The sequence below is a fragment of the Hirsutella rhossiliensis genome, assembly GCF_020360975.1.
Source record: "Hirsutella rhossiliensis strain HR02 chromosome Unknown scaffold00004, whole genome shotgun sequence".
Lineage (NCBI taxonomy): Eukaryota > Fungi > Ascomycota > Sordariomycetes > Hypocreales > Ophiocordycipitaceae > Hirsutella > Hirsutella rhossiliensis.
In genome coordinates, this window is record NW_025408670.1 from 2,024,404 (window position 1) to 2,047,960 (window position 23,557).

The window sequence follows — 23,557 nt, forward strand, 5'->3', positions numbered from 1 at the left end:
CATAAGCTTCAGACACTATCGGAAGCCATCTAGCTGCTTCGGGAACCACACACGAGACCGGGCCGGTCCTCCGCACAGATCAAACACTCTCAAATGCCGCAGTTCCGTGGAAACTTGGCGGCCCACATGCAACCCTCCGCCGATCTGCGCTCCTCCAGGGATCCCCCCTGGCTGAAGTCGATATCAGGGCTGAAGGAATTCGTTATCTGACGATTGCTAATGGTTCTGTGATAAGTTAACGTTGGTACCCAAGGACTCATGCTCGGTAGACGTCCTTTACGTCGGCACCTCGTGGATGGAATTTATATGAAGCAGTGAATAACGTCTGCTCGTAATTGGTATACCCTTCATTCTAAGCGGTTAGTCTAACGCATTGCGATACTTTAGCATTTAGACATGCTTTACTAGCGCGTATCATCATCAACTAGGCCGGGTTCAACGGTATATACTTGGGATAAGCACGCTCTACGAAGCAACGGTAGACGAACCCCCGATGAATCAGATTGGCCATGTAGAGCACAAGGAAGAGCAATAGAGGCAACCAAGCTGTGCCTGCCTCTGCCTTATCATGAGCAGTCAGGTCGGGCCATCCAGTCTCTGTTTGCGAAGCCTCGCCTACACCTGACGCGGGCTTCTCACCGAGGGCTTTGCTTCCGCGAGCTCAACCGCCACCAATCAGACCGCCAGACCCGAAGCCGGCTGCGCCATGCCGCGCGTACATGCAAGGTGGTGGGCGCTAGCTCCGCTCCCGGCGGTCCCAGAACAAGCAGCTTGCATCGCCCATGGCCAGGGGTTCAGGACCAACCACTCCGCCTTCCTCTCGTCGGCTCACTCATCACTGGCGATATTTCCACCGAGTTTACCGTGTACCACCTGTTGTCGCCCGTCTTCCTCCACCTGGCATGGCCACCCCCAAGATCAAGATCGAAGACAACAGCTTCAGAATCGGAGCCAGCCGCGTTGGCAGTGAGCAATTGAACCCCACGGACACGAGCAACGACCATGCTGGCGGCGTCTACTATGGCCGCGACCTATCCCGCGCTGCCACCGATCGCGCCAGTCTCTCGCGCTCCCGTACCCTCGATATCGAGGCTGATGGCGACGAGGGAGGCGATTGGCGCCGAGATGGCGACAGGAAGCAGGTCTTCAGGGGCAAGACTCTGCTCTGGTCTGTTTCTACATTGAATCGTGCCGGTGCCGGTGTCTCTGACCTTTTCCACCTTCAGGCTGGCATATCAATCCATTGGTGTCATCTATGGAGACATTGGAACCAGGTGCGTGCAAACCGCATGCCTTTTGATATCCATCTTGTGTTCACACTCCGTTAGCCCCCTATATGTGTACTCGTCGACCTTCTCAGCCACTCCGACAAGGAACGAAATCATCCAAGTGCTGTCGCTCATCATCTGGTCCCTGACGCTCATAGTCACAACTAAATATGTCTTCATCATTCTTCGTGCTGATAACGAAGGCGAGGGCGGTACCTTCAGCTGCTACTCTCTCCTGACCCGATATGTGCCTCTCTCCGTCAAGCCCAGCGTCTACTACGCTCGACTGACATTCCAAAGGCAAACATCGCCGGCAGAGATCCGCGAGAAGAAGTTACAGTTCGGATGGAGCGACACAACACCCAAGATGTCCGCCCTTCCACTCGGAGCATCCGTAAAATCATCGAGAACAGCAAGTTTACTCGTGCCTTCCTGAAAACGATTGGCGTTTTGGCCGTCTCCATGGTCATGGCCGACGGCGTCCTCACCCCAGCTCAGTCGGTCCTGGGTGCCATCCAGGGTTTATCGGTTGTGAAGCCCGACATCGGCACACCAACGATTGTCGGTACCAGCTGTGCCATCCTTGTTCTCCTCTTCTTCATCCAGCCCCTGGGGACCACGAGAATTGCCTTGGGTTTTGCACCCATTGTCATAGTCTGGCTCGGGCTCAACGGCTGCTTCGGCATTTACAACCTCGCCAAGTATGACTGGACTGTCCTCAAGGCCTTTAGCCCCTCCTTCGCCATCCAATTCTTCGTCGAGCACAAGACTGAGGGATGGAAGATGCTAGGCGGTGTCCTGCTCGCCTTCACCGGCGTCGAAGCCCTCTTCGCCGATCTCGGCGCATTCAGCATGCGCGCAGTGCAGATGAGCTGGCTTTTGTGGACATTTCCGTGCCTGCTACTCGCGTACAGCGGACAGGCTGCTCACCTTGCTCTCATGCCTGACAAGTACACTAACCCCTTCTTCAATACCGTCCCACCCGGAATGCTCTACCCCAGCTTGGTTCTTGCCATCTTGGCTGCTATTGTTGCTTCGCAGGCTATAATCACGGCAACGTTCCAGGTAATCATATCATAGTCCGGCATTTGCTTTCGATTTGGACAGTCATGCTAATGTTCTCGCAGCTGATCAGCCAAATAATGAAGCTCTCCTATTGCCCTCAGGTGAAAGTGGTGCACACATCTATCAAGTTTCATGGCCAGCTGTACGTCCCTTTCCTCAATTGGATCCTCATGCTCGGGACCATTCTCGTGACCGCCGTCTACAACAACACCACCAGCCTGGGTCATGCTTACGGCGTTTGTGTTATTTTCGTCACCTTCTTCGACACCCTTATGGTCACGCTGGTTGCCATCCTCGTCTGGCGTCGTCCAATATGGCTCGTATGCATGCCGGCTCTACTCTTTGCTACCCTCGACGGGCTATATCTCTCGTCGGCCCTTAACAAAGTACCCGATGGCGCCTGGTTTACGCTTCTTCTCTCCGCCATCTTGGCTGGCTCCTTTCTGCTGTGGAGGTTCGGTAAGGAGAACCAGTGGCGCGCCGAGGCCGAGGATCGTTTCCCGCCCAAGAATCTCGTCACGAAGACTGAGGACGGGTCATTGGCGCTGACTCCTCGCTGGGGTGGCATCCCAATTTCTACCGTCGGCGGTTTCGGCATCTTCTTCGACAAGACTGGGGTGCTAACTCCGAGCGTTTTCACCCACTTCATCTCCAAACTGGGCACAGTGCCAAATGTTTCTGTCTTCTTCCACCTCCACCCGGTCGAGACCCCATCTGTCGCCGACGAAGAACGTTATCACGTCTCACGATTCACTGCCATCCCGGGCTGTTACCGCCTCGTAATCAGCCACGGCTATATGGACGAGGTCATCAGCCCAGACTTGGGTATTTTGATTTACGAACAGGTACGCAGGTTCATCATGAAACAAAGCGCGGCCAAGCCCGTCGCTGCCAACTTTGCCGCCGAAAACGAGTCAGGGAACAATGTGACGTCGGGGTCCGTCGAGAATGCGGAGGACCTTCCCGAGCCCATGAATGAGAGGCTCGAGGCGGAGTTGATGAGGCTGGATCGCGCATATTCACAAAAGGTACTGTATATTGTGGGCAAGGGTCAAATGCGAGTCCGAACGGGGACGAGCATCATGAGACGAATTTTGCTGGTAACCTTTCTTTGGTTAAGGGACAATACCCGCGCAAAAGTTGCGAATCTGAGGTTGACAATGGAGAGAATTGTTGAAGTGGGGTTTGTGAAGGAGATCTGAGTTCAACCAGTGCCCGGTGCCTGGAAAGATAAACGAGTTGTTAGAATACACGCACGTCCAGTTACTAAGTCTGCAGGAAACATAGCCTGGTGTCAGTCTGCATGGGTTGGCATTGCCTACTAATAATATGGCTCGTAAACATAACTAAATATAACCCGTCCGGTTAGTAGAGTCAAAGGCCTTATACGAGGAGTTTCTTAACTGGAATGCTCCTTTGGGTCCTGCAGTCCAACTATTGGGAAGTCTAAGTTGCGAAATTGTGCTAGGCATGGCTGGCAACGCGCAGTCCATGTTGGAATTAAAACCCTTCTGAGAGTCCGGGTTTCTGTCGCAGACCGAGCTGGCTTATTCGACAGGAATACTGGCTATGCCTTCTAGTAAATGCCCGCTCGTCGCGAGGGAGAGCTGAACGACTTCGTCGCTGACGCTAAGCAAGACGGACAAGATGTCGCCGAGCTGACTCCACTGGGCCTTGGGGCTCGGCACTTAAATCTGATCCCGTCTTGGTAAAGCAATTAAGATACGGGCAGCTAGGGATGTAAAGATTTGTTGCAGGATTGCTCAAGGGAGAGGTGTTTGCGAGAGGTTAGGAGCAGAGGAGAAGCCGGAAGAGGGATTAAAATTTGGTCGATATACGTAAACCGATGCCTCTGATGTGTCTCTCTTCGACCTCCCAAATGACTTTGACAATCGGGTCTCATATAGCGTATGGCTCAAGCATATAAACATACATATCCATCTGGAGAAGCCCAAGCTGTATTTTGGACATGCTATAAGTTCAAGTCTCAATATCGAAGCCAATTCAATGAGTACCAACCCATGATGTTCTCTCTCATCTCTTACTCTTGGGGTGAATGGGGAGGGCTGAAGATATACCGCACAATACTTTATAGGCTCTTGCTTAACGAAGTAGCGCTAGCTCGCCTTTATGGCTGTGAGCTTAACTGAGAACGAGTGACTTGGCTATGACGCGGCAATGGAATATTAATGTTTGTAGCTACGGGATCCTGAACATGAGGGTGCGAGCCGCCTGATTCTGCCATCATTCATCTGGAGGTTATCACAAATCATTACAACACAACCCCTCAGCTGGGGATTCCGACATACGACTAGTAATAATCCTTCCTGACGTATTTCCCGTTCTTCTTCTCCATATCAGGAAGAGGCAGATCCTCCAACTTATCTTGAAGTCCTTCCAGCTCACGCTTGAGTTTTCCCTTCCGCGCCAGCCAAAGATTGGCCTCCTTGTGCCAGGCCTGCCCATCCTTCATATCGAGAACATGGGTCTGGCAGAACCTGGCGATTCTGTGTTCCGAGTGCGGGTCAAGACTGGCCAGTGCATCAAGACAAGCGAGGGGTGCAAGGAAATGGAGTCTTATGCTTTACACTCTTCATGCCGCTGCCTGTAGATGACCTCGCGCTTGGGAATGCTATTTCCTGCTTTCTAGAGGGCGTTTTGGAACCTGGTCTCGCCCCCGTTGTACGTATTCTTGAGTTCAGAGAGAGCGTTCCACTCCGTAGTACCCATTGTGATGTGCGAGAGCGTTTGTGCGTGATGGAGAACGAGAATCCGCTTGCTTTCAACACCCGGCTGGTGGGTTCGCCTGGCCAGTCTGAAATACAGCTCTGCGGAGAAGCTCGACATTTAACTCTTTCCTTCTGGCCACATAATGTCAACTCCTCGCCATGACCGCGTTATCAGTTCTTGGCTACTCAACCTCGGCTGCTCGCTCAGTTCAAGGACGAGCTGTGATCTATGTTATGCGCTGTAGCAGCAAGTACTGTATACTATACGGCATGGATTCAGCCCTAAAGTCTCGTACGCGAGTGATAAGTGATATCAACCGGCCTAAGAGGTGGCTGCGTGGTAGCGGGAACCCGGCAGGCCCGGCATTGGGCCTGTCATTTTCATTGTAAATGTAACAGCTGAGATGTGATGGAACCCCGGACGCAAGCAAGCAGGGGCTAATCTTTCCGACCTAACTCTTCCCTGCAAGCCTACCATGTACAGTACGTATGGGGGACGCTACTACCGGCATAAACACCGAAAGTATTCCTCCAGAATGTGTGTACGGAGTATTGACATAAGTTTACTGCATGTAACCGGGGGTAACAACATGGATGTGTCAACAGTGAATCTACCGTGGAAAGCGCTCTTTTCTCCTGTCGTCCTCCCGGTGTCATCGTGCCATCTAGTTTGTACGTTAGACTCCAATGATATATCGGCTTTCATCGGATGAAGGCTGCTGTCTGGTTGCCGTAAATGCCACGACACATCACTCCCACTGCCAAGCTCGGAAGCTGAAAAGACCCTGGGCCATGGCCTGGAAATGTTGCGTGCATTGTTAAAGACCTCCAATAGGTTATCGTGCAGTAGATTCGAGCGCCCGGTGGCGCTGCCCCGATCTGGGAAAAGCCAACCAGAGTCTGCCAGGCATCAGGCAGCTACTGCGTACCGTATGTGCACATGCCCGTCACAGGCGGAGCATCAGATATTGACTCGACTTGGATGCAGCCGAGTCTGATAATCAGTTATCAGTAGATGGGTGGTCAGCGAGTCCAAGTCTTGGTCAATATCCATGCGTCTCGTTGCATTTGGTTCTCGTAAAGCATGACTTTCTTAAAGATGCCTGACCAGTACTGAAGCAGAGCCGCATGAGGATACTCAATGAGGAGACCCCAGCTTGGCGAGACTAGTTTTCACACAGCCCGCTTTCCGCTGCCTCCAGGTGGCAGCTGGTAGTTGAAGCATCGACTGAAGCAAACTCTCCGCCGTACGCGAGTCTGCTGGGAAAATCACCTGCGCCAAGTCTCAAGAGCAGCTACTCGCTTTATTCATGCCGGCTTTCGTTCCATTGCCGCTGATTTCTCTCAATTCATCGGCCGAGCCCTCCCCATGGATCATCTACCCATTCCAGAAGGCACGCAACCGCCGACAGTGCCTTTTCTCGGACTTCCGGCGCTTTCTTGACGAGCAGTGCCCAGGTGGTTCGGTCATAGCTTCCTGGCCCAACGTCGCCCTCGCAATCGCGGCACTAGGGTACACCTTCCGGCGTGTTTCCGATGAGCTCTACGCAACAGTCGGCAATAGAGCGTGGCGGCAATAGAGCGTGGCAAAGCTGGGGCGTAAACAGGATCCTGCAGGCGAGACTGGAACGTTCATAGAGGTGTAGATCCCTGATTCCCAATTTAATAAGAGACAAGAAGCTCGATTATCTTGTCTTTGTTGGCTCGATGCCTCTTCCTCGCGCATTTGACAACCGACGAATGTGAGGTAACGGTCTGTCGCGGAAGAGTCCATACCACGGATTATCAAGTCGCGCACGTCTCGGAAGGCTGCGATTGCGATTTTTGGGACATGCCATCTGCGGCCGTGGAGATGATTGAGAATAAAGGGGGTCCGTTGGCAAGTTGGTCTGATGAGGAAGGCTTGCGGGTGATTGAGTATCAAGAGGACACATGTATGCCCTACGTCGCCATCTCGCACGTGTAAGTTGTCGTCAGGTTTGCCCTCTACTGTTGCCGATTCACCCATTATTTCTTAGATGGTCCGACGGCAAGGGAATCCGGGCCGCAACGCGCTGCCTTAGCTGCGGCTTATCCAGCCAAAGCCAAAAAGCTCTACTCAGTCCCGCGATCAGACACTCGGTCGCCGCTGTTGATCCCGAGATCCGCGCAGGCAGCCAGCCGTGTCAGGAGCAGGTGGTTTCGGGCAAGGTGCTCTTCTCCAAGAACAACAGGTGGTGCATCATGTAGCCTTCGGCTTGCTCCTTTGGATAGATTCAAGGATGACCAAACTATCTGGCTGAAATCAGGCTTAAAGAGCAGCTGTTGGTCGAGCTCTCGTGAAACATGGCTGTAAGGCGGCGATTATGCGAGTAGCGGCGTGAGCCGAGCATGTACTGTACTGTACATAAAATAGGAGGGTGCATGACGATGACGTGCACTCAGCCCACACGGAGGCAGGCATCTCTGACATCAGTCAGTGGACATGGGCAAGCAAGGCTGCATGGCCTCGGCTCCCGATCTTGGCGCTTTGGGTATGTAGTCTTGTGCAAGACACTCGTGGCTTTGATGGAGCAAGATGGGCTGAGCCGGTAACCGAGACGCCACATGAGCGTGAAGAGGCCGAGCAGGCCGGACGCAGACGTGGATTGCCGTTCATCCCTGGTTCCATGGCAGGACGAAGTTGGCGAGAGCGTGACTGATGGGGGTGGAGATTATTATTACGTATCGGGGCGGTGGTTGTAATCGATAAGACAACCCTATCCGCTATCCACCACGGCCCGCTTTTCGTCGGCCGTCTCGGGTCAAGACGAGGCTTCACTCGCCATCACGCACGCCTCGATTCGCATACGAGGCATCCAGGGACGGCACCCCGTCGAGCTGCCACGGTGCAAGATGCCCAGTTCCTGCAAAGAGCTACGTACGTCCCCCATCCCCTCTCCCCTCGCCCCTCTCCCCCACCCCCTACCCCGGGGGGGCTACCTCGTCATCTCCGCCCTGTTTCTCACCTCTTCCGTGGCACCAACAGGCGACGCCCTCGCGCAGTGCCTGCAAGAGTCCGACTGCGTCATGGTCCAGCGCCACTCGGCCGCCGACTGCCTGCGCGAGCCGCTCGCCGACACCCTGCCGACCAAGTGCCAGCAGCTCAAGAAGGGCTTCGGCGAGTGCAAGCGCGGCATGGTGGACATGCGCAAGCGCTTCCGCGGCAACATGCCCGTCACCTACTCGGCCGTCGAGGGCGCGTCCGAGGCCGCCAAGGGCTACCAGCTCTACGGCGGCAAGCCCGCCTTTGCCGGCGGCGTCAAGGAGACGAGCGGCAACGAGCCCATTCCGCCGGATTGGAGGGAGCTGGAGAATGAACAGTATCGCCTGCAGCAGCAGCAGCAGCAGCAGAGCGGGCAGAGCGGGCAGAGGAAGTGAGAGCGTCGGTGCATTGCCATGTGGCCGGCCTAGTGGCGCTTTGTCGGCTTAAAGGTTCTGCATGCTGCTGGTCCGCAACCTCTCCTCCAGACTCAACTCGACTCGACTCTACTCCAACGATTCCCATTGATGCCATTCGCACACTTGCCATGGTCCTGCACAAAGACTGTTGGGCGCCGGCTCTGGAACGCATCCCCGGCGTCCCCAGCCGCCCTCGTGGCATGTTTATTGCCCGGCCCTATTCCGCACCGTCTGTGGCCCTTGTGTGAGTGCCGAAGAGGCCAAGAACCCTTCTTTTGCGTGCCGCATCTTAGAAATAGCAAGAGCTTCATGTCGGGGCAGCGCCACCTTGGCGGCCGGAGCTATAGCGCCGGGCCTTGCGGTAGCTAAGCGCGCCAAGTATAAAATTAGTAGCGAATGGCGGCGCCCAATTGGCCAAAGACGGCGCGGGAAAAGAAAAAGAAAAACTCCGTATCCTCCGTCCAGTCATAATATCTGTACAACAATGGCCTCCTCCCCAGAGCCCCTTGGCGTCATCGTGCTGCTGCCCACGCGACCATTGTTTGCAAGCATGCACAAGCACGTCCAAGTCTTGGCGAAATTCTCACGCCCCGTCTTGCTCCCTCTCCTCTTGCCCCCCCTCCCCCTCGTCTCCCCCCGTATGATTACCTACCTACTTTCTCCCTCGGCCGATCGACAAGGTACAGGCGAGAGAAGACAGACAGCACCCTCGACAGGAACTGACCGCTTTTCTTCTCTTTGTTGGTCACCACGCGGCCGGTCCGTTCAACGAGTGCCTGATTCTCTCGCCACGACGCCGACCGTCGACTGATCCTCGAACCTCGCCTTGCGATTGATTAACCCTCGTCCATCGCGTCGACAAACCACCGCTCCGACACCGCCGCCCCGGAATCTCGTGCCCCTTTCGACCCCAACATGGGCGCCGTCATGGCCATATCCCAGGCGCAGCAGCGCGCCCTCGTCTTCGCCGCAACCTTCTTCTTCATCGCCAGTGTCTACCTCTGCACCACGCGCCTCTTCAACATGTCCTTCACCCACGAGGCCCTCGGCAGGCACGCCGCCACCGACACCAGCAGCAGGCCACAGCAGCAGCCGCAGCCGCAGCCGCAGCACGACGACGGCGACGAGATCCGCCTCGGGCCCGCAGACCTGCCCATGTCGTACGGCGAGTACCGCCGCCCCAACGTCGACGGCCTCAGCCTCATCGCCTCGCTGCCGCGCGAGTACGTGCCCACCCCCGGCAACGGCCGGCGCCTCCTCGTCGTCGGCGATGTCCACGGCATGGACGCCGAGCTGACCCGGCTGCTTGGCCATGTGGGTCACGACCCCGCGCGCGATCACGTCGTGGCCGTCGGCGACATGGTCAGCAAGGGTCCCGACTCGTCCGCCGTCGTCGCTCGCCTCATGGGCCTCAACGCCAGCGCTGTCCGCGGCAACCACGAGGACCGCGTCTTGCTGTCCCGCGCAGAGGTGGACAATGTGCAGGGCATCAGCGCGCAGCTGGCCTCGCCCGAGGCCGAGCGCCACAGGGGCCAGGCCGCGCACCTCGCCGTCGCCCGCAGCCTGTCGTCCGAGCAGGTTGACTGGCTGTCCAAGCTCCCCGTCGTCCTCGAGGCACACCCGCTCCCGCTGTACATTGTCCACGCCGGCCTGGTCCCCGGCGTTCCCGTCGAGAGGCAGGACCCCTGGGCCGTCATGAACATGCGCACCCTAGTCTACCCGCGCGAAGACCTCCGCAAGAATGAGAAGCAAAAGAAGAAGCAGGACCTGCGCCGCCGACAAGACGCCACCTCCGCCGCCGCCGTCGATGATGACGACACCATCGACAAGACCGCCCCCGACCCCGACCGCGCCGTCGCCGTCCCCGTCGAACACCGCAAGGGCGAGCCGTGGCCCAACGCCTGGAACCGCCACCAGATGCGCCTCCCCAAGCCCGCCCGCCGCACCGTCATCTACGGCCACGACGCCAAAACCGGCCACGTCGAGGGCAAGTACACCCTGGGCATCGACTCGGGCTGCGCCGCCGGCGGTGCGCTGACCGCCCTCGTCATCGAGGGCGCCGAGGACGGCGGCTTCAAGCGCAAGACGATGCAGGTGATGTGCAACAAGGCGTCATAGGAGCACAGGGGCTGACCTTGACGCTACCATCCACGGTCCGTTCGTCCCGGCTTGCGTCTCTTGAGCAGCTGCCGGCTTGTTTTTCGTGTCCTTTACTTTTCCCCCAGGCCTGTTGCTCTTTTCTCGAGCAGCGAGGTAGGTCCATAGGGCGGGTAGCATTATTCACCATGCGCGGGCGTTGGGAGTTCTTTGCGGTGAGAGTCGGAGTTTTTTCGCTTGACAAGAATTGGTGGCATAGTCTCAGGCGGCAACTTGATGGCCATGGGCATCACGAAAGGTGTCTTGAGGACAGGGGAGAGATAGACGTTCCTGAATACATTTCACTTTCACGCAGCTATGTGTCTTCCAGCCCATCCAAGGCCTCCCAACAGTTTTACACAGCCTTATGCTTGCTCTTTTGGCAGCTCTTGTCCGGCAACAAGCCCCCTTTTCCCATCCTCTTCCGTCACGGTCAAAGTACTTTGTATGCATTCGCGGATGCCCTCGACAGTGACAGCTGCGAGATACACTTACTCACTCCTGGCCCCGCGTCCCGCGCTGTGGCGCTCACGAGAGCTTGGCCTTGAGAATGTCCTTGAGGGTGACGGCGTCGGCGGCAAACTTGCTGATGCCCTCACGCAACTTCTCGACGGCCATCTGGTCCTCGTTGAAGTCGAAGCGGAAGAGGGCCTCGTCTTTGATGTACGACCGGCGCTCGAGCTTGAGGGACGCGGCGCCGGCGGAATCGAGCTTCTTGGGGACGGCCTCGTTCGAGTTCATGAGCTCCTCGAGTAGGTTGGGCTACGTAGCCTTCAGTCAGCAAACCAGTGCAGAGCGACAACAGGGTCAGTCGGTGGAGCGTACAGAGATGGTCAGGTAGTCGCAGCCGGCGAGCTCGGTGATTTCGCCCGTGTTGCGGAACGAGGCGCCCATGACGATGGTCTTGTAGCCAAACTTCTTGTAGTAGTCAAAGATGTTCTTGACGGAGACGACACCGGGATCCTCCTGCTTGGAGTACTCCTTCTTGTTGGCGACCTTGAACCAGTCGAGGATGCGGCCGACAAAGGGGGAGATGAGGTAGGCGTTGGCCTCGGCGGCGCCAATGGCCTGGACGAGAGAGAACATGAGGGTCAGGTTGCAGTTGATGCCGTGGTCGCGCTGGAGGATCTCGGCGGCCTTGATGCCCTCCCAGGTGGAGGCCACCTTGATGATGACCCGGTCCTTGGAGATGCCTTGCTCCTTGTAGAGCTGTCGCAGCCAGTGGTCAGTGTGTGGCGGAGATGCCAAGACTGGAGAACTTACGTCGATGATGTGCAGGGCCTTGTCGACAGAGGCCTTTGTGTCAAAGGAGAAGCGGGCGTCAACCTCGGTGGAGACCTTGCCGGGGATGATTTTGAGAATCTCCTTGCCAAACTCGACGAGGAGGCGATCCAGGGCGTGGTCGACCTTTGAGTCGATGGAGCCGCCCTTTGACTTTGCGTAGTCGATGGCCACGTCCATCAACTTTGCGTACTCGGGCTTCTTGGACGCGGCGAGGATGAGGGAGGGGTTGGTGGTGGCATCCTGAGGCTTGTACTTGCCAATGGCTGTCGGTGCCGGTGCGTGTAAGTTTCTTATTATGGAAAAGGGGGGGGGGGAGGGTTGTCGCCCTTTTTGCGAGGGGAGCTTGGAGAGGGCGTTGAGGCAATCGGAGACGGGTAGAGGGAGACTAACAAGCAAAATCACCTGTAGGACAGTTAGAGCGCGTATGGAGACGGGGAGGGGTGCGGCGGGGATTTACCAGAGTCGGACACGACGACCTATATGGCGGAGGATGGGAGCATCAATAAGTCAGCCAGCTGTTCCCATTCGCTGTTTGCCCGATACCCTCTTCCAGCAGGCAGAGGGCAGGCAGAGGGAAAATCGACGTCGTCGAGAGCTGCTCCGCTCGGCGACGCTCGACGGCGAAGCTCTCCCAAAGGAGGGGCAAATGCAGTCCAGATGGCGGGGGTTTGAACAGAGACAAGCGTACCGTGCCGGTGGCCTTGAGCTGATCCAGGGAGTTGGGCATGGTTGCGGTTTCTCGAAGACGGCAGAGAGAGAGCGCAGTATAAAGGCAGTGAGTGATGTGAAGTAAAGCCAAGTTGTTGAGGATGGGAGGTCTTGGGAGTGAATTCTTGGGGGGGATTCCTGCTACACCCGGCACCATCGGGCGGGCCACAATTATGACCTAATCAAGCTCCGGCCATCCGTCACCCACCGACAACGGAGACCGAGAAGCACACGCCGGCTATTGACTGCTTAGTCGGCCTCATTAATTGCCTCGCCACCATCGTCTCCTTTTTCTTCCTTGTCAGATGATGCCCATACCCGAGTAATTGAATGCCATGGTCTTTCATATTTGAACCCCCTTTTCGACAACTTTATTGCGCAATCTGGACGAGTACGGGCTGAGGAGCGCTTCCGCAACCGGTCACCAGGCAGAAATGTCACCTTTTGCAATGCGCCGCGGCTTCATCCAAACCATCGCTGCGCAAGGCTTACAAACCACATCAAGAATAGGCGGAAAACCCGCTGTCACTGCTTTACACATACAATGAGCGGCCCTATTTTTATTCACTCTCTAGCCCCCTTTTCCCACTCGCTTTAACCTGCTACTCCTCCTCCTTCATCGATCATAACACCCATAGACTCGGACCTCCTTCATCACAGTTCCCGTCTCTCCCCCGACACTTGACGCTCCCGCACGCAAAACACCCCCCTAGTCCTCGGTAATGTCGCCATACTCCCACATGCCCAAACGGTCCTGCTTCGCCTGGCTCTCCACCTCCCGCAGGTGCTTGAGGTACGACTCAAACGCCTTGCTCCGCTCCCATGCCTTGAGCTTCTTGGGCACCATGCCGTATCCATGGGCCACCACCTCCTTGTTGATCGAGTCATTGAGCCCGGGCAGCTCGCCGTTTGACTTGGCGTCGTACAGCGTCACGTAGCTCACGCCCTCCTTGTTATCCACAAAGTCGAAGCTGCCCACCAGCCGCTTGCCCTCCGTCAGCTCCGCGATGAAGCCCATGGCGTCCTGGAAGTAGTCCGCCCCCGTGGGGAGCTGCACAAACGACAGGGATGCGTCGAGCGCCTGCGCCTTGAGTTTTTGCGTTCCAAACTGGGCCTGGCTCAGCGGCCGCAGGCTGGACCACGCAACCTTTTCCGAGTTGCCGTAGTCGACGTACATGACCTCGGCCATCTTGGCCGTGCGGTCGTTGGCGCGTACGCGAGCCCGATACCATTGACCGTCGGCCGAGAACTTGGCCGACACAAACTCGCCTGTCTTGGGCGCGTCCGCCAGCGGCTTGTTGTTCTTGGAGTCGAGGTGGAACTTTCGGAACTCGTTCATCAGCGACTCCAGCGCCGACGTGCCCTTGCCGATTTCCTGGATCTTAATCTTGCCATTTCCGTCAATGTTGGTCATGACCACGTCACGGTAGTCGGTCGGCTTCTTGTCCAGAGTTACCTCGGATTCTGGCGCGGCCTCCTCGGCGGCCTCATCCTCGCCATTCTCCTCCTGCGAAGGGTCGTAGTCGTGCCAGAGGCCCTTCTTGCCCTCCTTGGCCCGCGTCTCGGCGCCAAACAACTCCGTCGCGTTGCCCGACTTCTCCGCGGAGTAGGCATGGACCGAGGCGAGACCCTCCTCCAGCAGCACCTTGGCAAAGTTCTCGCGGTTAATGTACAGGTCGCCGATAAAGCCGCCCACCTTGTCCATGTCGTGGATATCGACCTCGCAGTCTCGCTGGTTGCACCTGCGGTTGGCCAGGTCAATGGCTTCTTTGCCGAAAGGCTCACCGCCTTGTCCATCCGCCCGCGGAGCTCGGGGAGCGCGAATGCCGCCGAGCACCATGGTTAGCTTGACGTTCTCCCGGGGGATGAGGATGGTGAACCGAGAGCCGGCCTTGCAAAAGTCGACGATTGCCGGCACCTTCTTTTGCCGTTGCAGGGTCGCAAGCATAATCTTGGCCTTTTGGGCGTTTTCAGACAGATCCGTGTACTGTTTGGCCTTCTGCGGCTTCCCGGACCACATGCCCTTCTTCTCCTCCTTGGCCTTTTCCTGGGCGGCAAGGAGCTCGTCGTAGTTGGAGGCTCTGTCAGTGTCGTCCTTTCGGTGGCGAATGACGGAAGCCCAGCCAGCCTCAACCAGCATCAGGCCGACGTTCTTGCCCTTTTCCGTGACGGTGGCGACGTCTCGGGCATCGAAGCCGTCTGCGGCAGGCTTGGTCCCGTCGACGCTGATCTTGACGTTCTTTCCAATCAGTTTTGAGCGCAAAAACTCCTTGGCCTCGTCCCGGAACGGGCTTTCGGAAGGCTCTCCGGCCCGAGGTCCGCGCACACTGCTGAAGCTGATGCGCTTCTCCTCGGTGCCGGCCTTATTCTTTACGAGGACCGAGTCGGCGCCGATGATCTTGGAGACGGTCATCTCCTGATTGCCGCCGTCGGCCTTGGCAACATGATGCTTGTGGATACGTAGCTTCTTGGACTGGGCTTGCTTCTCCGCGGCACGCAGAGGCGCCATCTTTTCGCCCAGCATGGTGGAGTGGAAGTCGTTGCATCTGGCCAGACCGTCCTGCAACAAGAACTCGGCAATGTTGCCGCGTGGGTGGATGATGTTGGCAACCAGCTGCCCCTGGGGGCTGGCGCCGACGATCTCGACCTTGACCTGGCGTTGCAGCAGTCTTGCCTCGACAAACTGCCGGGCCTCGTTTCCGTACTCCTCAGCCGGCTGCACGGCGCCGGTAGAAGGCAGGGTTCTTTCCGTGGACGGGGTGCGGATGCCGGCAATCAAGGTTATGGGCTGAACATGCTTCTTGTCCGAAAGCAGCAGCCTCGCGACCAGACGGTCACCGCCAAAGACTCGCTCAATGACTCCGTCGACAGTCTTGCCTTTCCACTCCTTCATGAAATCAGGGCCGCCAAGGTCGTTCTGGACCTCGATGATGCCGCCCGAGCCGGCCCACAGGCCTTTGCTCTCGCCCTTGGCCGCGGACTCGAGCGAGCGGAGCTTGTCAACCCTCTCCGAGTTCTCCTCCGACTCTTCCTTACGGCCGGCATCGTCACGGACCTTGAGCCAGCCAGCCTTGACCGACTCGTCGGGCAGGTCGGCACCATCCTTGAGCTTGGCAGTGCCAAAGTCGCGGCCGGTGGTGGGGATGGTGTACAAGACGGTGCAGTGGACGGGCTTGCCGACGGCCAGGTTGCGCAAGAACTCGCGGGACTGGAAGGCAAAGGGCTCGTCTCCGTCTCTTCTCAGGTGGGGAGCGGAAACGTAGGCTAGCGAAAATATTCGTTCGGCCGCGGGATTGTTGGGGCTCGTCAGGACCAATGTGTCGCCGCTGAGGACGCTCTTGACATTTCCGATGAATGTCGTGGACATGATGGCGGGCCGGCGATCAGGCAGGGGGAGGCTAGCACAAACGGGTCAGCCCAGCTGGCGATTGAACAACGACGCCCGGAGCAGCCGGGCCGGGGAATTGCATCAAGTCTGGGACGTCGCAGATGTCGCGGGACAGACAATCGGCCCATTGTTGATTCGTGGCGTAACAGACGTGAGGGTTGATGAGGAAAGCCCCATCTACACGGAGGCCACCGCCATTTTGACCTTGGAGAGGCATGCGTGCCCAAGGGAGAGGAACTCAAAGCATGGCGTGTGACTTACTTGAAACTGGAGGAGAAGACGACGACAGCTGGATGGAGGGGGGGTTGGCAGACGGGATCCAGCTTCTCGGGCGAGCTTGAGGATCAAAGGTTTGGGTAGAAACGGGAGCTCGACGGCCGTTTTGGCAAGGTGTCACGATTGGCGGCCCCTCGCCGAGAGCAACTGCCACTTCAACTGCGACAGTACCCCAGCAGGGGTCCACTCGAGCTTCAGGGACAGCTGGCGACCCAAGGCACTGCAAGTACCGGGTGGACCTTGGCGGTGCAATACCTCTTCTATCTGCTGCCGCCTTTATTCTTCGGGCTTGTGTGTATTTCTTTCCGCCAAGCAAATCCAAGATGAGACGTAATACTGGTCCAGATGCCTGGAATCCACTCCCCCTAATGATTGCGCAGAGCATCGAGCGCAAGGCAGAGCCATTGTAGGTAATGCCAACGCGGGGCAGCCTGAAAAGTCTCAGATGAGGGGCAGATATTAGAGATGGCTTCAAGCTCCCCACGACTGCAAGACGAGGACAATCTATTCCATTGAATAGTAGAGCCTGCGAGCAAGCTCAAACGTGCCATGCGTGACAGTTCATATATCTTTTTTATTGATCCGTGTCTGGCAATCCGTTCGTGACAGAAAGGTCTCCATCCCTGGACCATCGACAGCTACCGGGTCACTCTGATGTAATCACAATTTTACCCCTCACCGTGGCATTCACATCAACGGAGCGCTGGCGCCCGTCTTCCGTCAAGTCGGCGAAGCTGACATGACTCAATTCTCTGCACCGAGATGCGACCTATCTTGCAGCCAATTTTACAAGCGGTTTTCACAGGGCATCAAGTGTTGTCCCGAGGTCAATGTTCCAATTTTGGCCGTCCAATTTTTGCCGTCCAATTCACACCTTGCCTTAGCCGGAAATGCCAATGACACCTAGCACAGCCTTGTCAGTAAAGCTGTCGAGCATGGGTAGATGAACAAGAGACGAACCGCAAGCGGGCCGACCGCCGGCATTGCCAGTCGCAAGAGACTGCTCGTGGCCTCCCTTGCCGAGGTCGTCGGTACCGTCATGGATGACGACGGTGCGCTACGTGGACGCGTCAGCCATGGATCCAGGTGTAACGTGAAACGCCTTTTAAACTTACGCCAACGACGCTGTGAGGGCCAATGAGCTTGATCTGCGGGTCTTTCAGGGTGCCACTGGCGACGCCGTTGCCATCAGTCTTGACATTGCCCATGTCGCCGACATGGCGAACGTCGGCATTGGGAGCGCCGTGTTGCTGGTTGAAGGGGTTGACTGCGACACCAGGCCACGTCAACGTCAAGGGAGTCGGGTCTGCCCGGGGCGACGGGACACTCACAGTGAGGGCCGGCCGAGGTGCAGCCGTTGGTGTTGTCGCCAAAGGTGTGGATGTGGAAGCCACGCTCGGCATTGGCGTCGTTGCCCGTGATGTTGTAGGTGATCGTGGTGGGCGCAGACTCGGACTCCTGCTCGAAGATGACGGTGCCGCCGACATTTGCATCGCCGCGGAGAACGCAGACTGCACACCGTCAGCCAATCCATCCTTTGCGTTTGAGGGTGCGTGGATGCGTCGGCGGTTGCAGGGGGGGCAGAGCAAGAGAAGTCCATCAAGGGACACTGCATGCTTGCTGAACCCATCAGGGTCAAGCCATTGGGCACATGGCAGCAAAACTCGCGCAAACCAGCTCGAGATAAAGGCTTCCCCTCTTTGCGGCGGCCTATATAACGGGGCATGCCGACCAACCCGCGCACACACGCCGTCTTGATCCCTCGGTGGACCAAAGAATGAAAGGATGACGACATACCTGCCTTGACCATGTTGACGGTTCTGTTGCGTACGGGCTTGAGAGGAAGACGGGCGGCAGTTGATGATGGTGATGGCGGGAGAGATGGAAGATGGAAAATACAAGAGAGGGGGGGCGTACTTTTGCCGGACTCGACGACCTCGGACAAGCTGTTCGCGGAGTTACGAGAGGAGGGAGGGGTTGCAACAGCGTTGCCCCTCACCCACCTCGTCATAGGCGTCTTATCCTTGCTAAGATATGTGAAGCTGACTAAGGCACTACCACATGGCTAAGCTACGTATTATTATCCAGGATCAATCCATGGCTTGAGCAGACTCACGCACACCTCCTATTAGACGACGAGACATTTGCGCCGTCTTCCAAAGCAAAGAGGCCTGAATCTTCTCTATACACGAACGGTTCTCTATAGAGGAACTGCCCCTTTTCGGACGAATAGGCCGCCCGCTCATAGCCGCACTCACTCCTTTACTTTCGGCTCACCCACTGATAGGCGATAGCTAATAGTTACTTAGTTTCCGGGAACTACATGTAGCATCCTAATCTCCGGATATCAAAATATCTACCGTGGTCACTTGCAGGTCTACTTAAGAGTCCAACAGGGAGGGTCTCATTGACGTGTTCCGCGCAGCGGTGCTTTGGCGCCGAAGCTTGAAGCAACTATGCTTAGCATGTTATATTGAGCAGGTGGCGTGCAACGGCACCTCACAATCCTGCCAGTTTTGTCCAATTACCCGGACTGGAATGTTTAGGATAAAAGTGTTGATCAGCCTTTGCACTATTACGGCATAGCTCACGCATAAGCCGGATTGGCTTCGCCTTTACCTTTAGGACAACACTTGAATACCTTGGGACAAGGCCATGCCCACGTGTATAAAGCGTTGTCCTTCACAGTGAGCGTGGCCGAGGCTAATACATAGCCAGTCGCCTCGTTGTCGTTTTCTCCCGGTGGCATGATTAACTAGAAATGGTTTACGCGAGTCAGATGCAAACTACGTTACTATGCTGAAGGGCTCACTTGCATTGCTTTGAGAATCCTCCATGTAACTTCCGTCCATCCTAAACCGCGATCAAGTATTCAAGGGAGCCTGCGAACAAGTTCTGCGGCTCTTGCTGTGGTATAATTTACTCGCGCTTACGAGCCAACCGGCAAGTTTCTTCTTCGAAGCCGGAGTATACGACACAAGGCTCGAGGACCCAACTTGAATCATAGTGAGCTCCGACATGGTGCTTAAACTAACTCAAGCCTGCCTTGGGCATTTATGGCGGACTGTCAACAAGGTTTCCCGCTGCCAGTAGGTACCTCACGAGCCGACCGGCTTTTATGACCGGCCAGCATGAAAAGCGAAATATTTCGAGTAATCGTCTTGAATTATAGCAGCGGCCTGTGTTTCCAAGTCACTGGCAAACAGACAAGCTGCCTGTCATCAGTAAATCGTCTTGCCCAATGCTTACTCCTACCACGCCTCGCGCGGCGAAACGGCCCAAGGAAATACGGTATGACTCGGTGCACATCCCCTGGGCGGCCGAGACCAAGGCCGATGATCAAATCATCACCAAGACACCAAACCAGACACTTTCGGGCGTTGTTGTAGCGGCTGTGAGGCATGGAGCAAAATACAAAGGGATTGTCCATTTCCATCATCGCCACCTCTACAGAGAAGAAGCTACTCGCGCCAATTTATGTCATCACGATACTTACGAGATGGCACTTGGCGGAACTTGGGTGAAATGGAACTAGTTGCTTGTGCTCAGTAGGGCTTAGGGTTAACTACCTGGGTAGGTTATCCTGCCCTCCGCCTTGTGGCTCTGCCAAGCACTTTAGCCGCACTTCCCAAGCCTTGGGCGTCGTGGAATCTTCTGAATAACCCATGCACCTTGAAGCCGGCGGCTTATCAAATCGCCCAGGGGCTTTTCAAGCCCGTCAATCAGAATGCTGTGGGTTGATCGTCCACAAATCGCATAGGCTAGACGTCTACATACCGTACCCACTGGTCAACCTTGGCATCTAACAGTGCCGGTGCATGTACGCTTGCGTAGGTATAATTCGAATTTTATATCCGGACGAGGAGGGTTGGACAATTCAATATGAGAGGGTTAGGGCTCAATGGCATGCCGATACGTGTAGCATCCATCATTCGTGAGGTCGACATTTCGTCAACGAGGTCGCGCCTCTATCAACCTCACCTAACCCTTAAACCCGGTCAGAAGGTCGAGCTCCTTGTCTCCAGCTCTCGCTCCCCATGCATCGACAAGACATGGGCGACGGCGCCACGGTGACGCAGAAAGCGTCGACGGCGCCGTCGACTGAGAGACAGGCGCAGCACCTCGATGCCCCTATGAGCACTCCAACGTCCCGCTGGCGACGGGACAGATACCCAGTGGCCCTCTCGTTCAACGTCGCTGCCTTCCTGCTTCCGGCCCTATATAGCACCCTGGCCAAGCTTTGGGTTGCTAGGATTGACTCCAGCATGGTCGTCACGATAGAGTCAGCAGCCTCTTCCTCTCCCCACCAACTAAGGCTCCCTATCCGCGACTGACATATTCGATTCCCAGCGTCTACACGTATATGGCCACCATCGCCGAGGTCATCAACGAGGGTCTCCCGCGCGTTTCGTGGACCACCATTGGTGACAAGTACTCACGCAAACGCAGCTTCTCGGTGCTTAGCGGTGCCATCGAGGCCGCCGTTGGCGCTGCGACGAGGGCTCTCGACGAGCCCGACGTTGCCCTTGTCTTAAGCTGTATCAAGTTTGCCGTAGCCGTAAATATTGTCCTCGATTTGCTGCTGATCTCAACCTTTAGGGTTGGGAGTTTTAGGCCGACGGTAAATCTACAGGCGGGCATCCATCTGGCCTGTAATCTCGCGGCTGCTTTCGGCGGCCTCGCTTACTTTTTGTTCAAGAACTCTGTCCGGAAAGGGGGGAGGGAGCGGGTGGCCCCCGGTCTCTGGGCCCTTAAGATCCTTCTTCGCCCGGCCATTCCAACCTTTGTCGAGTCGGCCATCCGAAACACCTTTTATCTATGGCTCGTCACCACCATTATCTCTATGGGGACCGTCTACGCCACGGCCTGGGGCGTCTTTAACACCATTCGCTGGGGCTTCGTCATGGTCCCCGTGTCTGCCTTGGAAGCCACGACCCTGACCTTTGTGGGACACAACTGGAGCCGCTGGCGGAGCGATATTGGCATTGCCACGCTCCGGCCCCGGCCGAGTCTGGCGTCCTTAGGTCGAATCGCCCGTCCTGCATTCGTCTCTGCCGCCGTGGCGCTCGCTTTCGAAGTGCCACTTTGCATCTCTATGTACTTTGTGGGCGCACGCTCCTTCGCACGATATCTAAGCGGCAGCGATGAAGTGGCTGAAGTGACCGCACGTATGTGGAGGACGTTGGACTGGTGCTACATCGTGTACGCCGTGTCAACGCAAATGAGCGCCATCTTGCTTGCAACACGGCCCAAGTGGTATCTATGGCAGAGCTTGGCTAGCACGCTTTTATACGTCCTGCCCTGGACCATCGTCTGCCAGGTCGCCAAGCTAGACCGGAACAACGCATGGACGTACCACGCGCTGACGTTTGGAGGGAGTCTGGTGTTTAGCTTTGTCTGCATAATGGCTGTCCTAGGACTGTGGGCGTGGACTCTGAGGACGGGGAGGGCGCACTTGGAACAGGTCAGAGACCCGTCCGACGGTGCTTAACGCGGCACTCGAGTCATCAACTTCGCGGCTCACGCCGCAGCCAAGCTCTTTTTGGGGGAAGAAGGGGTAGGCAGGGAAAGGGCCTGGAGAGGGTAGCAAGAGGCGTACAAGGTGCTCGAGAGGTGAGCCTTGGGCTCGGCACCTAGGTCTTGATCCCACGCAGCACTGTAGCGGCCTTTCCATCTCGAGGTACGATCCGACATGGATACCTCTTGGGATGGCTCGTCAAGCCGCTGGTCAGTTCGACTACCGGCTCAATGTCGTTGCCATCGTTGTCTCTTGCCTTCTCAATGTTCATTGCGCTCAACATGGACGCAATGACAATCCACAAGCTGGCCTCGGCCAAGTGCTTTCCGACGCATACTCTACGGCCGTAGCCAAACTGTCCGATGGGAAAGGGCTCGCCCAAGCCGCCCTCTTGTACCGGCATGTACCGATCCGGGTTGAAGTTATCCGGATCGGTATAGACCGACTCGTCATGCGTCATAGCCCGCGCGTTGGCGTAGACAAAGGAGCCCGCGGGGATGAAGTAGCCGTTGTAGACATCATCCTCAAGGGAGCGATGAGGTATGCCAATGGGGGAAACGGGGCACCACCGCAGGGTCTCCTGGACAATGTAGTCAATGTACAGCAGGCGAGGACGGTCCTGGAAGGTGGGCAGCTTGTCGCGTCCCACGACGTCGTCGATGAGGCGCTGTGCCTTTGCCTGCACTTGGGGATGAAGTATCATGTTGAGGATGAAAACGACCAAGGAGCTCCACGTTGTGTCCTGGCCGGCGGCGTAGACGGCACCGGCGGCGCCCTTGATGTCGTCGTTGGACAGCTCCGGCTGCTCTCCCCTTTCTAGCTGGAGCTGTCTTTGGTCAAGCATGTCTTTAATGAGCGACTGGGCCCTTTGCTCGGAAGCCAAGACGGCGTCGAAGGGCTTGTCGTGCAGGTTGCAAATGGCCCACCTCCAGTCGGTGGCAAATTTGAGCGAGCGGTCATGAAAGCAGCGCGGCATCGACTTGAGAAAGGGGAAGAAGTCGACTGGGGTTCCGGCGGGGGCGCCGCCATGGGCAAGGGCGTAGCTGGCGTCGGCAGCCACCTGAATGAAAGGGTCGCTGTCGCTGTCGATGTTAATGCCGAAGCCTATGCCGAGGACGACGGCCGTGGCAAATCGCCTCAAGGCGTTTTCCCACTCGGCAGGGCTGTTGAGGATGCCCTTGAGCAAGATTGCCGTCTCACGCTCCTGCAGAGGCTGGTATCGCACGACGCTGCTCTTCTGGAAGCTCTTCTGCAGGATGCGACGGTGCATGCGAAAGTCCGGGCCCCATCTCAGGAAGGTGAGAGTCTTGCCCCAGCCCATGACCTCGAAAAGGACAAAGCGCGGGCGGTCGCAGTAGTTGGCGCCGCGTTTGTCCAGCAAGTCGACGGCGGTGCGGACCGAGTTGAGGACGACGACGGGCTGCCCCAAGACGTTGAAGGACAGGATATCGGATCCATATTCCTTGGACCATCGCATGTAGGCGTATTCGGGGCTGTAGGCAGGTATGATGCGTAAATGGCCCAGGATCGGTTCTCCAGAAGGGCCAGGAGGGAGTGGCAGTGGGCTTCGCTTCGAGGTTGATCGGGCCAGGACCAACAGGAGGATGGCGACGGCGACGGCGACGAAGGCGAGACCGGAGACTCCCGTCAGTAGCTGAAATAGGGCCATGTCTAGGCAAGGATGGGGGCCCGCAAGCCGAGGGTGAAATGCAAGCAAACCTATGGCGAGGTGCCAATGTCGTGAAGGAGAGGGGACGGAGAGGGC

General features: G+C 56.9%; 8 protein-coding genes across 8 annotated transcripts; 4 read left to right on the forward strand and 4 right to left on the reverse strand.

Moving 5' to 3' along the window:
- Positions 1 to 902: 902 nt before the first annotated feature.
- Positions 903 to 3,535, forward strand: HRG_04406 (potassium transporter; the record flags this gene model as incomplete). Its single annotated transcript, XM_044862877.1, has 7 exons — positions 903 to 1,168; positions 1,227 to 1,274; positions 1,329 to 1,515; positions 1,569 to 2,122; positions 2,183 to 2,333; positions 2,396 to 2,475; positions 2,551 to 3,535. 7 exons carry the CDS (start codon positions 903 to 905, stop codon positions 3,533 to 3,535), a joined length of 2,271 nt encoding a protein of 756 aa, XP_044721491.1.
- A 4,575-nt stretch (positions 3,536 to 8,110) lies between these two features.
- Positions 8,111 to 8,461, forward strand: HRG_04407 (cytochrome c oxidase assembly protein; the record flags this gene model as incomplete). Its single annotated transcript, XM_044862878.1, has 1 exon — positions 8,111 to 8,461. The coding sequence occupies one exon, from the start codon at positions 8,111 to 8,113 to the stop codon at positions 8,459 to 8,461; it is 351 nt and encodes a 116-aa protein (XP_044721492.1).
- Positions 8,462 to 9,397: 936 nt separating this feature from the next.
- On the forward strand, positions 9,398 to 10,600 carry HRG_04408 (calcineurin-like phosphoesterase domain-containing protein; the record flags this gene model as incomplete). Its single annotated transcript, XM_044862879.1, has 1 exon — positions 9,398 to 10,600. One exon carries the CDS (start codon positions 9,398 to 9,400, stop codon positions 10,598 to 10,600), a length of 1,203 nt encoding a protein of 400 aa, XP_044721493.1.
- A 546-nt stretch (positions 10,601 to 11,146) lies between these two features.
- On the reverse strand, positions 11,147 to 12,629 carry HRG_04409 (transaldolase/Fructose-6-phosphate aldolase domain-containing protein; the record flags this gene model as incomplete). The annotated part of the gene is made up of 5 exons (XM_044862880.1): positions 11,147 to 11,380; positions 11,444 to 11,827; positions 11,882 to 12,165; positions 12,360 to 12,378; positions 12,591 to 12,629. The coding sequence occupies 5 exons, from the start codon at positions 12,627 to 12,629 to the stop codon at positions 11,147 to 11,149; spliced, it is 960 nt and encodes a 319-aa protein (XP_044721494.1).
- Positions 12,630 to 13,319: 690 nt separating this feature from the next.
- Positions 13,320 to 15,134, reverse strand: HRG_04410 (tudor domain-containing protein; the record flags this gene model as incomplete). The annotated part of the gene is made up of 1 exon (XM_044862881.1): positions 13,320 to 15,134. One exon carries the CDS (start codon positions 15,132 to 15,134, stop codon positions 13,320 to 13,322), a length of 1,815 nt encoding a protein of 604 aa, XP_044721495.1.
- A 2,020-nt stretch (positions 15,135 to 17,154) lies between these two features.
- HRG_04411 (copper/zinc superoxide dismutase (SODC) domain-containing protein) lies at positions 17,155 to 18,084 on the reverse strand (the record flags this gene model as incomplete). The annotated part of the gene is made up of 5 exons (XM_044862882.1): positions 17,155 to 17,177; positions 17,235 to 17,331; positions 17,390 to 17,541; positions 17,606 to 17,785; positions 18,072 to 18,084. 5 exons carry the CDS (start codon positions 18,082 to 18,084, stop codon positions 17,155 to 17,157), a joined length of 465 nt encoding a protein of 154 aa, XP_044721496.1.
- A 2,242-nt stretch (positions 18,085 to 20,326) lies between these two features.
- On the forward strand, positions 20,327 to 21,765 carry HRG_04412 (uncharacterized protein; the record flags this gene model as incomplete). Its single annotated transcript, XM_044862883.1, has 3 exons — positions 20,327 to 20,556; positions 20,625 to 21,298; positions 21,353 to 21,765. The coding sequence occupies 3 exons, from the start codon at positions 20,327 to 20,329 to the stop codon at positions 21,763 to 21,765; spliced, it is 1,317 nt and encodes a 438-aa protein (XP_044721497.1).
- Positions 21,766 to 21,907: 142 nt separating this feature from the next.
- HRG_04413 (cytochrome p450 domain-containing protein) lies at positions 21,908 to 23,461 on the reverse strand (the record flags this gene model as incomplete). Its single annotated transcript, XM_044862884.1, has 1 exon — positions 21,908 to 23,461. The coding sequence occupies one exon, from the start codon at positions 23,459 to 23,461 to the stop codon at positions 21,908 to 21,910; it is 1,554 nt and encodes a 517-aa protein (XP_044721498.1).
- Positions 23,462 to 23,557: the final 96 nt, after the last annotated feature.